At 44.8% G+C, this 13,026-nt stretch overlaps 1 protein-coding gene across 6 annotated transcripts in view; it reads right to left on the bottom strand.

Moving 5' to 3' along the window:
* GRM7 (glutamate metabotropic receptor 7) overlaps positions 1-13,026 on the bottom strand; it is a 342,865-nt gene that overhangs the window by 35,830 nt on the left and 294,009 nt on the right. For 5 of the 6 annotated variants that reach the window (XM_009681119.2, XM_068907111.1, XM_068907114.1 and 2 more), the window contains one exon: positions 1,203-1,449. The exons of the other annotated variant lie outside the window; for it this stretch is intronic. In XM_009681119.2, the coding sequence (XP_009679414.2) occupies positions 1,203-1,449 (247 nt within the window). The remainder of the gene's footprint in view (positions 1-1,202; positions 1,450-13,026) is intronic. 6 annotated transcript variants of the gene reach the window in all.

Genomic DNA, 13,026 nt, shown 5'->3' on the forward strand with positions numbered 1-13,026 from the left:
CAGTGTCCTATATTAACTAACAGAAATTTGACTTAGCAGGAGATTCTGCAACCCTCATGCTTGCTGGGTAATATCCTGGCCCAGGAAATACATTTATTTCCTTTTGGAGTGGGCGTTCTGTTCAGTATCACTGGAGGTGGCAGAATATGAACCTTAATTAATTAGAAACATTTCCTTGCAGTCCTGCAATTGCCATTCATTTCTAATACGGTAGTTTGTAGTTTCTGAAGACAAATTCTGTTTTCCCATTTAGGATATATTTTCTATACCTGCACGATAAGACGTCACAGAAGAATACTCAGGGGGTGAATAAAGGGAGGAAAAGTGCTGTGTCAATAATTTGCTAGCAGTTTCTGCTTTGCTTTGACAGCAGAGTTTCTGCTTTGAGGCAGATATTCAGACAGTATTTTAATAGATAAGAAGTGGCAGGAATTTCAGCAGCAGCAAATGGATGAACAGAACATGGACAAGGAAAGGGCATTACTCCACATTCAGATTTGGTTTTCGTAAATACTGCCGACATGCCTAAACCTTTCCAATATGCTACAAAGTTGTGCAGCTGCCTCCTTCCTCAACTCCTTCCGGATTCAAATGCAAATCAAATTTGATGGCCTTAGTGCGTAATTTGGTGCTACAATACACCATGCTATGCACATTAAGGAAACTGGAAGCATCTTTTCCATCTTTCCTTTTAAATCAATGGCAAGATCTGCGTTAACTTTTACAAGACCGGAAAAAATGCTTAAATGGGAATCTTCAAGGTTTGTGAGATTTCTGCAAAGAAACTTTGCTAAAATCATAGCTCTGACTCGGATTAACACAGGCAGGAGAGGGAATACCATTCGATCCCTAACAATGAGTTTGGTACCTGTCCTTGTTCATCCTGGAAATGGCACAGGTTAGATTTTGACACATCAGGGAGTAAGTTCAGACTGACGGGGTTGTACTCAAGGATGCTGCTGTTCCCTTACTCACAGAGGAGGGAAAGGAGGAGGAGTTACTTACAAACATTTTGTGAGGAGTTGTTGCACTGGCACATCTCAAAAAAGTGAGGAGAGAATAGAGAATTTTAAAAGAACTTTGAGACACATCAAAAATTTCTAACTGAGGAGGTCAAATAACATTAAGACCCTAAAAGTCAAATACTGGTCAGCGTCTCCAAAACACACAAACACCCAATGAATAGGTTTAGAAGTACTTACTGTTTGGATCTACGTTTTCACAAAGTTCTGTTTTTGCTTCGCCATTGGGCCTGTCACTAGGTTTGTGCGAAAGCCGTGACGACATGGTCGCTGCTGTTACCACAGCCTTGAAGCTGCGTTTCCGTTTCTGGACATTTAGTTCAGGATGGAAGATGATGATGTACACTTTCGGCATGTAAAGCATCCCCAGGGCCACTGAAGCACTTAAGTTCATGGATATTGTAAGTGTGGTAGTTTGTATGTAGAGCTAGGAGACATAACACATGAGACACTATTACAAATAAAATGACTGGGAAACAGGTTGCAGTATTTAAAGACAAAGCATTAAATATAACCAAACTAACCAAGACGGGCTAAGCATGTAGGCAACAGAGCACTGCACTTTGCGAAACGCATCAGAAAGAGCAAAGCAGATATAAACCAGCAGTCAAAACAAGCCAGCACAGGCTGGCCTGTCCTCCTGGGGCGCAAAGAGGTTTGGCAGCGTTACTGCATCAAACTCAATAGCACCGGACTGGGATTTTTTTGACCCATTAGTGTTTCTCAGTACTCATACTGCTATTTTGACTTGTGGCCACAACAGTGTATGTTAGCCTTGTTAACCATTTAAAACCATTTGTAATGCCTTCGCAAGCAGAGATACATGAGCCAAGACCTTTGCACTGCAAACTGCAGTGAGTTTACACTAATACATCAAGTATGTGTGATACCAGTGGGCCACTCGGACAGCTCGATGCTAGGAACTTTCAGTGTTCTTACCGATATGATTTCTGTGGTACTCTTACAGTCTAGCTTCACTTTATTGATCTAAAGAGCAAAGATTATCTTTGGATTTCAATAACGCTGGTATAAGGTCTACTGTAAATTACAGAAGAGGAACACCAAAAATATAATAATACGGATTAGTAAAAAAAAAAAACAAAAAAAAACCCCTAAACCCCTTACCTATCTTGTTTTAATTCCGGGGTGGGGGCGTTCTATATTTCAATTCTCTACAAGTTATCGAAATAACTATGCAGAGAATACGCAATGATTTGTACGCTGCCGACATTCAGCTGTGCTCATTAAAAAAAGCAGTGTATATATGCAAGTCAGAGAATAACTTCAAAGCACGCACAATGCTTCTAAAATGTACTCTGCAAATATACAGCGAAAGAAAAGCCTATCTTTCTTTTTTTTTGTTATCATTTCAGAGAACACACCTGACGGACGAAATACAACGATTCTCTTAAGAGGAACGTCCTAAGTGAAAAGGCACAGAGACAGTGCAATACAGGTGTGAGTGAGCTAAAAAGGGAGCAAAATCTCTATAGGTTCTCTTCAAAGATCAACATATATGGTAAGTCCACGCATATGGGGAAATTATTACACAATGCGGGTGATTCCTTCGAAACACAGTTTCCTCTTCTCCTCCTATTCAGTGCTGATCAGTCTGAATTTTTGATGGAAAAAACCCATAAATAAATATAACGGCAGAATAAAATGCTGACCTTGCTCACATTTGCCCACATTCCCATATTTACATAATTATAAATGTTTCCAGACTTGCTAGTTCTATCTACCTAGCAGTTGTTATTAAACTGATTAAGATGACCACTAGAAGCAAGATAATGCCTTATGAGAAATATAAAAAACACGCTGGGCATGGATGGGTCTCTATAAAGGTGCACACAATCAGAAAATAAATTGCTTTCTCAGTTTCTGTGTACTCTTCATCAGAAGGAAATGACAGATATTATCAGAAATTTTGCAGAAGTCAGGACATGAGGGTATAACCAATCACACCTTATGAAAAAATATGCTGGGCCAAATCACCCAATTCAAGGCAAGAAGGGAACTTGAAGGGTCACATAGCGTAGCTGTACGACTTACCGCAGAGCCACTTCTGACCCATTAACCTTATCTACCCTGCCTTAAAACCATCCTCTGAGAGAGGTTTCACTGCTTCCCTAAGCCATCTCCAGAACGCTCAGGTCTCCATAATGTTCAGCCTGCACCTCCCGGCTGGAGCGGAGCTGCTCTCTATGCTCTCCCAGAGAAAAAATCACTATCTTTCCATTCCCTTCCCATCTTTGTGCATTTACAGAGTTACTGTCCCTTACAGAACTCTTAAAGAGAAACATGTTATCATGCTTCCCCTTGATCTCTGAGAGAGAACTGGGTCATTTCTTCCAACAGCTGTCACTGGAAAGACCTTAGACCCTTCTTCCTGCTAATCTGGAGGATTCCTCCTAATCTGGAGGCTACGCTTGACCCACCCCACTGTCCCACTGAAATGTGATGCTCTAAACCAACCACAGTACCCTACTGAAAGCCTCATGGCTGTAAGGATGATTTTCTGGATTTATCTCATAGCACTGCTGTTAAACATGATGCTTATTTTTCGCAGCCATGTAATACTGTTGCCCCGTGCTTTTCCCTGCGGAGTCACTACTCAGCTAGTTTTTCCTCACCTTATATTTTACAGTTAAATGTTACTGCAATACATATATATTCTCTATACCTTTATCTCTATGTACATAAGCACTAGGCATATTCATCTTACACTGTGTAAGGCCACTTCAAAGAGAAGACCATTTACAAGGCATTTGTTCCCTTGGAGCTGATTCTCCTTTCAGTTATGCTTGTGTAAATTGCCTGTAACTCAATGGGCATCACTTGCACCGCATTGACATATATAACACTGAATTCAAATATTTATTATATAAGCTTAATAGCTCTTTAGAAATTGGAAATGAAACATATAACGTTTAAGGGCTGAAGGATAAACAGGAAGACACCATCTTCATCTTCAAAATGCTCGCAAATGAACACCAACTTTTATCTTTGCTAAGGAAGGTAATCGTTACTTCCCTTTTATAAAGAGCTCCTACAGTCGTTACAGGAGCTGCAGGCACACAACACCTCTGCAGGCCAGGAAAGTGCTGTGCACTGCATAAATGACAAAAGACGTTAAGTCAAGTCTGGTTCTCAGCCCTGTATTCAGACCACACATTGCTCTGCTAATAATTCAGAAGAAAGCTTGCTAAAACAATGGCTGCAGAGCTCCCGGGTTCAGTGCGAGACGGATGCAGCTCTACAACATGCTTTTAATATGAATTCTTTCTGTGTCTATATACAAGATCTGTAACTAAAACTGACAGACACTGAATATGTAGTAAGCAGTATTACTGAATGATATATTAGTGAAGAGTTATTTCACATATACATAACATATATTAATACATAACATTATTTTAAAATTTTGAAGTGGTATTTTGTTCAACAGCTACCGCACAGGACTAACCCACAGAAAGCCTAATCGAGTAGCCATATGCACGGTAAAAAGTAGGGTAATATTTAGACTCACTTTTCTAGAGAACACAAAAACCTTTATAGAGAAAGGGGGAATTTGGATCACAACAAAAAAAGAAAAAAAGAAAAGCTAAGGACAGAAACTGCTTAATGGCTTATTAGTTAACATTTCACAAACAGAAATGATTAAATACGAATTTTCCCCATCCAAATTCAACTTCTATTTCTGCAACTAAAGCAACAGCTCCCCATAGGAATTTTAACAAAGTTGTAAGTTAAGCAACATAGCCGCATATCATCGCAATAAGAGAAGGAGCAGATGGTTGCCATAGACACAGTGCATTTGACAGCAGTGAAAAAATCTTGGAAAAGCAGAAGGAAAGATCTATTTTAAGGCAAGGTTTTTAAGGTAAGGCAAGCTAAGGCTATTTTAAGCTAAAAAGCATTATGTAGCAAGAATTTTTCAAATGGATCCTCAAACTATTTATTAGATAGGCATGGCATTTTCTGAATTTTGGAACAGAGTGGATTATTTTGATATGCGACACTGATGTTTTCTTTTCAGAAGCAGAGAATAAGAACAAGTCTACATTTTAAACATCAAGAAAAAAATGGGATCCTTATGCTCACAGCTTCCCTGGAGTATGACGCATGATGCTCATTAAGGCCATATCCTCTTGCAGAGAAGCGTGGTAACTACATTTGATGAGCTTGTGGTTTTGCAGACGCTACCAGACAGAGGCAAAAATCCACTGCTGGAGTCGTTCAACGGTCTGCAGCCCGCTGCTCCAGAGACAGGGCGTTTCGGGTGAGCAGGCTCGGCGGCGCATCCTGCAGAACGTGGCGGTCTCTGCCGAGAGCGGAAGGCAGATTTCTCCCAGGGAGTCAAGCACATCCACAGCCGCCCTCGGTAATCGGTGGCTTGCCTACGCTGCCATATGTCACGTTTTTCCACGGGGCTACACTAGAGTAGATTTGGCCTTACCGATGCAGCACGAGCTGCCTGGCAGCAAGCTACTATTTTCTCCAGCTTTCTAATTTCTAACCAGGCCTGAATTTACTAACATACGAAAGAGACAACCAGCTCCGCTGGTCTGTGCCTCCCGTGTCGCATAATGAAAACAGAGAGCGTGATGGGGCGGCGCTGCCCTTCGCCTCCTTGGCGAAGGTTCAGCAGCCAGGCTGGCATTGCTTTTCCCACTAAAAGGTCATTATTGATCGTGATATTCAAGCACCAATCTCGCTGCACACCTACTCTCTCTCGCGCGCACCCCACTCCGTGAGCGTGGTTCGTTGACGCCAGCGGCTTTCCTGGATGAACGGCGCGCTGCTACCAGGACCGCTGGTACTAGGATGGCGCGCTGCCCCGTCTGCTGACGGGACATTGTGTTGAAAGGAGGCGTCCGAGCCGCGGAGCGTCCCGACTCTTCCCCCACGGATGTCCCAGGATCAGAACTGATCTGCACCAGAGAAGACAGACCCCAAATCCTCGACTTAAACCAGCACTGCCGGGATTGCAAAAGCTGCAACCCATCCGCCTGACATAAAGCATAGAGTGCTAGTAACGTTTTTCTCTAAGGGCACATAGGTATTAACTTTTATTTCCTTCTGCTATTAAAGGGGTTGAAGGTTAAATCACTGTTTAGTCAACAGGGTCTTTTGCAGCACAATGCCAGCAAAGTCTCCTACCTTCCCAGCGCAGATGGGAGACAAAAGAAGAGCGAGAAAAGCGCTTCTGTAGAACAAGACAAGATGAGTGACACACAGTGCTTCTCATGACAAACGGGAGCTTTACAAAGATAAGGGAAACTAATAGATATGCCTATTATGCAGAACCTTAGTTTTATGTATTTTATCTCTGCTTTGAGGCTTTACCAGTCAAACATAAAAATGTAGTTTACATGAAACTCTTTCATTTCTTATTTCACTTTTCTGATAAACTCCCTGAAAGCATTTTAGATGAATGCAAATTGCTGGCTTAAAATAAAAAGGGTAAGATTTAACTTACAATGGAAGTCTAATCATTCATGCATGCCTTTTCTAGATGGTTAGTGAAACCTGATAGTTTCCAAATCTGAGATCAAATTAAGAAATTAAGATGAAGATTTTACTAAGAGATGCTCTAACTCGACATGAATGAGAATTAGGATTGCGCTAAGTATTTCTGGTGAAAAGCCAAACCATTTCAAAACAATGCCATTTTGGTCTCCACAAGCCCACTCCCATGGCAGTTTGAAGTCATATTTGCTAGGCCATAGGGACAATCTGAGCCCTTCTGGCCGGTCACTCTCATTTACACGTCTCTCTCTCAAACACTCGCTCAGAATATACAGCTGGACACTTAGACTTCTTGCCAGGAAGATGTGGGTGCAGATCCCCACAGGCAGAGATGACAACTAAGCCCAGCACTGTCATCCTTGCTAATAGCATCAGTTCAGCAAATCCTGGCTTGCTACGCCCCTCCCCTGCTCCCTGACTGCTTGTCTTACAAATGCACAAAATGCATCTTTCTATGACACTGGGAAAGATCAGGTCAAGTAAAATGAATTTAGAGACTTTCATTACAGGTTTCCCGACTGCTTGATTCCTGCTCCTGGAAGGAGCTCCACAGTGGCCCCTTCGTGCCCAGCTGCACTCAGCTCACGGGACTGCCTCATGGCTAGATAAATGTTAGTTACAACCGGTCTCCACTGCCCTGTGGCGTAATATGGCTTTCTGACAAGCGCCTGCCCCTGAAAGCACCCTGAGCCAAACCGCCCCGCTCAGCAGCCGCGCCACACCATGCCGTGCTGCGGGCACGGCTGCGGGCCAGGCTGCCCAGCCCCAGCGCTGCAGCGGGCCGTGAGCCGGGTTTACCCTCCGCGCCAGGCGTCGCTTCAGCGCTCATCACATCAGGCAGCTGTTGAGATAAAGGATTCAACTAATTTACTGACAATGTAATTAATAGCAATGCAGAGCAGTTTGGGGTGACAGTGAACTGTCCTGACGCCGGTTCTAGGAGATCCTGTGCTAACAGAGATGGTGTGAGCACACCAACCACCCTGGGAGCGTGCTTCAGTTCGCGCGCGCGGCGCATTCCCGCTGGGCTTTCCCCCGTCGTGCAGCCTGGCAGAGGCAGCGCTGCCCAACAAGAGCTCAGCCGCGCAAACGCCGGCAGCGATGCGCTTCCCTCCGGCCAGCGACACACGCAGGGCTGCCGGCCAGCCAGAGGCGACCGCAGATGGGCTGCGCTTCACTCGAAACTGGATGAAGTGAGCTAAAGAGACAGCTAAACCTTCAGCTTCGCGACATTTACCAGTATCTGACAAAGATGATTTGGATGTGCCCACTGCTTTAGAGCATCGTTTTCATGAGAAAGCTAACTTAACTTAGCCAGCCCTTCCTTTGCATCAGGCTGGAAACCAGACCCATTATTATCATATAAAGTTACTGGAAGTTGACGAATCCACAAAACATATTTCATATGTGTTTGCATCACTCTTGTTGGCAAATAATGCACTGTTCAGGTGAAACAAGAATGGCAAAATCAGGCTCTAAATTTTGACATTTTTAACATTTTGACATTTTTGACAAGTTTAAACGTTAAACATACTACACTGCCATTAGAAATGTATCAGACTTTGAAGCAGTGCACTGGAGAAAGCTAAGCCTGAAGGATATTATTCACATGCAAAGGCACTTAGATTTTATCATTTATTTTACATAAGGATTTCCATTTGAATTTTAGATTCCCGTGTTTTCCAGATTCTTGCTTTTTTCATGCAAATGATGAAAACTGCCTTAGAAAAAATTAGACTGATCCTGAATACACGCATCTAAAAACTAGCAATTTTTACAGCACAAACAATATCACTGGACAATTTTGCAAGAGCTAGGATGACCGTGAGAAGTAAAGTGCTGCAGGATCAGGCCTTTCATTCTTCTCTAAGCCAGCAGACAGATTTCCAACTGCTCAGGCAAAAACTGAAGTTACATCAGTATTTCTCATAAAAATCTTTCTAGGAGCTAGAAATACGTTTTGTAGGCTAGTGCTTTGCATTCATAGTCTAATCAGGGGCAACTGCTTCTTTTACCTAATTCAGCTTTTCAGTCATGCAGTGAATTGTGTTATTTTATATTACGGACACAAATTGGTAACTTGAGATATTTTTGGATTTGTGTTATCAAAAACTAATTTATCTCACTTTTTTATATGGGAATTAAAACAAATGTTCTTACATATCAAGTAGACAGCTCATAGATCTCCCAGAAGACTCTTGCCGGTCATCTTAAGATTTCATCTCATTCCTTACATTATGTTACGCAAATACAAGGATGAGAAACATTTTTTAATAACAATTAAAATTGGCTCCCACTGTATTATGTGGCTTCAAAACTATGGAAAGTAAAAAACCTTGAATACAAATGTCATATCAGACATCTTAGTGTCTAATGCCCCCATCCACTGAAGTTACTGTGGCATTAAAGGCAAATAAAAACGGAAAAAAACTTTTTTTCAGAGAATCCTATGTTTCTTATATTTTGATTTTAACTCAGCTTTGCTTTGAAAGTACTACTGCCTTCTACATCCAAAAATGTGTTGGCCACTTGTTACCCAAGCTATTACGGGGGGTATAAGACACTTCATATAGAGTAAAACTAGCTATTATTACTGTGGCCTACTGCTAGGTCCTGGGGCAAACTTCATCGCGTAGAAATCTAGAGCTGCAAAGCGCGCTAGACGCGCACTGATTCAAGAGGGACGGGCACGGTAGCCAGCAGCAGCCGCACGGTGCCCAGCGGCACCTTCCCCAGGCTGGGGGGGCAGGCTGAGCCCCGCGCTCATGCACCGGCCACGCGGGGTGGCGGGACCCCCGCCTGAGCCCCTCCTTCGGCAGCACTGCAACCCTGTCCAAAATCACCCCCAGCCATAGAAGCAAATGCCTTCCTCCTCTCTTTAGACAGCTTGATTTATGGAGTTTCAGGCCACTGCAACTTTACTCAGGGAACCACGGCTTTTCACAGCGATTGTACACTCTCGTTGTCTGAGAAGCATAAAATATACGTATGAAGCAACCCTGCCAGCTCTCTTCACTGACCTAGCTCAGTAATCCTCTTTTCGTGCCCCACTGAGACTTTCCAACAGCCCAAGCACGTCTCGGGCGCCTGCCGCTGGCTCCCACAGATACAGACATATGTTCGCTTTCTTCCCTTGGATGGGACGACTTCAGCTGCAAATAATACCACACCACCCTGACGCTTATTTACTGATGACTTTCCAAACCCCTGCCTCCATCCCCAGCCTTCTAAGCATTATAATCTGCTAAAGTTGTCATTTAGCAGTGCCCTTTGGAGAACAGAGCAGTCTGAAAAAAGCAAAACTCTTTTCCTAGATTAGAAGGGTTTAGCAGCGCTTAGGGAAAGCGGTTGCCCTTTCTTTCAGCAAGTTAGCATGATTTGGAAAAAAACAACGGACTCCAGGCTCCACCATTCCCTTGGTTCATTTTCAGGAAGATCACATGCTTAGACAAAAGTGGAAAACATCTGGCCAATGATCCAGAGGGCATTTGATAGATGAGAAAGAGTGACTTCACCATTTACCACTCCTCTAAGCTGACCACTCCTAATGGCATTAGTCTAATCCACAGGTGTATCGGCAGCTCATTACACAGCACTCAAATATTTCCTAGAGAAAAAATGCATGCACCCGCCACCATGCACACACACCTTACGCTTACAACAGCCACTAGGAGAATTCCATTCAGGGTGCGAAGTCGAGCAATCAAATGCCATAGGGTCAGATCATGGTTGCCTGTGCTACTTGAATTCGGTCCCCTTGGTAAGTGAAGGCTACAATGCAGCCGGTATCTGAGATCTCTCACTTCCTTCAGTGTTTAATATGCTCTTTCCTCCTCACTTTTCAATGTGATAACTCCACTGCTTAATAACTATATGCATTGCTGCCTGTTGTGAAGATATAATACTTTTTTTTCAAAAGACTTTTACAGAAATCTTGCAACATCACAAATCTAACAGCTTTTCTCTTGAATCTTAGGGGAAAATTATTAACGTACTGCTACGATGGGGGAAGGACACAATGTGGTGCAGGAAAAACCGACCAGTATCATGTGATTTCCAAGTAAAGCAAGGCTGTGTCTACCGGTGCTGTTGTACGGTTCAGCGGGCACTTCGACAGGGTGAGGGACAGGCCAGCAGGTTCCCGTCAGACGTGAGCACTGGTGGTGGGTCAGAACCGCAGCTGAACAGTAATGAGAGACTGACAACAGCACGTAAATTGTGATGCTCGCTAAGTTTTACAAATGACAACGGATGCTACCCAGGGGACAAGTGATAAACAAATCATAGTAGTTATGATGATTGCAGTTATTACTGTATAAAATAGCAAGGCACGCAAATAGCCATTGTGAAATATCTATGCGAATGTCACAGAATCAGTCACACCATTTAATTACAAATTCTGTGCTTAGTAATTATACGAAAGGTGACACGGAGGGAAATGATGGGATTTCAGTTTCAGCAAATTTCCCTTTACCAGTTGGTGGTTTTGCAAGCTGACAGCTGTGGGGCTGCGTAAGGAACGTGCACAGCCGATAGGCGCGGCGAACCTGCTGCAAACGAACAGCTAAGGCCCGACCTGTTCGTGTCGCAGGGGTCACGCTCAAGGGGTGTGCTGGCTGTCCCAGGCACCTGGCGGTACTAACAGTGTGTGCAAGGAGGGTTTGCTGCACACGCGCAGCCCTAGGGCATGGTACGCATATAGTAGTTCTGGGGTTGGACCCCTCTGTAAGAAATCTACCCCAGGAGACCTACTTGCTTTTCTAAAGACTCCCCTTTTCTTGAAATTAGATTTGTACATTGTCTTAAGAAGTCCAAAAATTAAGCGGAATCAATCAAGACTTTGTTTTTACCTAACCTCACAGATTGCAATATTCAAAACAATTCTCAGATTAGAAGGTCTCAGGTTTTAACCAAATCTGCCTGAAATGCCATTCTGACACACACGCCTCACTCACCTGCTCAGATCTACAACACACAGTGCATAATAATTACTAAATCTGATACATTTATTCACACTGTACAGAAGTATGTGATACACTTACGGTTAAGTCACAGAATCACAGAATGGTTGAGGTTGGAAGGGACCTCTGGAGATCATCTAGTCCAACCCCCCCGCTCAAGCAGGGTCCTCTAGAGCCCATTGCCCCGGATCACCTCCAGATATCTCCAGCGAAGGAGACTCCACTACCTCTCTGGGCAACCTGTGCCAGTGCTCAGTCACCCTCGCAGGAAAGAAGTTTCTCCTCACGTTCAGGCGGACCTTCCTGCGTTTCAGTTTGTGCCCGCTGCCTCTCGTCCTATCGCTTGGGCTGAGGAGAGCCTGGCCCCATCCTCTTGACATCCTCCCTTCACGTACTTGTACACATCGACCAGATCTCCCTCCCCCCCCAGCCTCCTCTTCTCCAGCCTGAACAGGCCCAGCTCCCTCAGCCTTTCCTCATAGGAGACACATTCCAGTCCCCTCATCATCTGCGTAGCCCTCCGCTGGACTCGCTCCAGCAGCTCCATGTCTCTCTTGTCCTGGGGAGCCCAGAATTGGACACAGCACTCCCGGTGAGGCCTCCCCAGGGCCGAGGAGAGGGGCAGGAGCACCTCCCTCCACCTGCTGGCAACACTCTGCCTAACGCATCCCAGGAGACCCTTGGCCTTCTTGGCCACAAGGGCACTTTGCTGCCTCATGGTCAACTTGGCGTCCACCAGGGCTCCCAGGTCCTTCTCCGCAGAGCTACTTTCCAGCAGGTCAGCCCCCAATGAGTACTGGTGCCTTGGGTTATTCCTCCGCTGGTGCAGGACCCTGCACTTGCCTTTGTTGAACTTCAGGAGGTTCCTCTCCGCCCAGCTCTCCAGCCTGTCCAGGTCCCTTTGAATAGCAGCGCAGCCTTCTGCTGTGTCAGCCACTCCCCCCAGTTTAGTATCATCAGCAAACTTGCTGAGAGTGCCCTCTGTGCCTTCCTCCAGGTCCTTGATGAATAAGTTAAGAACAGTACTGGGCCTAGTATTGGCCCCTGGGGGACACCACTAGATACGGGCCTCCAACCAGACTCTCTGCCACTGATCACAACCCTCTGAGCTCTGCCAGTCAACGAGTTTTCAGTCTGCCTCACTGTCCACTCATCCAGCCCACGCTTCCTGAGCTTGCCTATGAGGATGCGATGGGAGAGAGTGTCAAAAGCCTTGCGGAAGTCCAGGGAGACAACAACCACTGCTCTCCCCTCCTCTACGCAGCCAGTCATTCCATCACAGAAGGCTAGCAAACATGATTTCAAGCATGATTTCCCTTTGGTGAAGCCGTGCTGACTACTCCTGATCACCTTCTTGTCTTCCACATGCTTAGAGAAGGCATCCAGGAGGAGCTGTTCCATCACCTTTCCAGGGATGGAGGAGAGGCTGACTGGCCTGTAGTTCCCTGGCTCCTCCTTCTTGCCCTTTTTGAAGACTGGCGTGACACTGGCTTTCTCCCAGTCCTCAGGCA

This window comes from Struthio camelus, chromosome 14 (assembly GCF_040807025.1).
Source record: "Struthio camelus isolate bStrCam1 chromosome 14, bStrCam1.hap1, whole genome shotgun sequence".
NCBI classification, from domain to species: domain Eukaryota; kingdom Metazoa; phylum Chordata; class Aves; order Struthioniformes; family Struthionidae; genus Struthio; species Struthio camelus.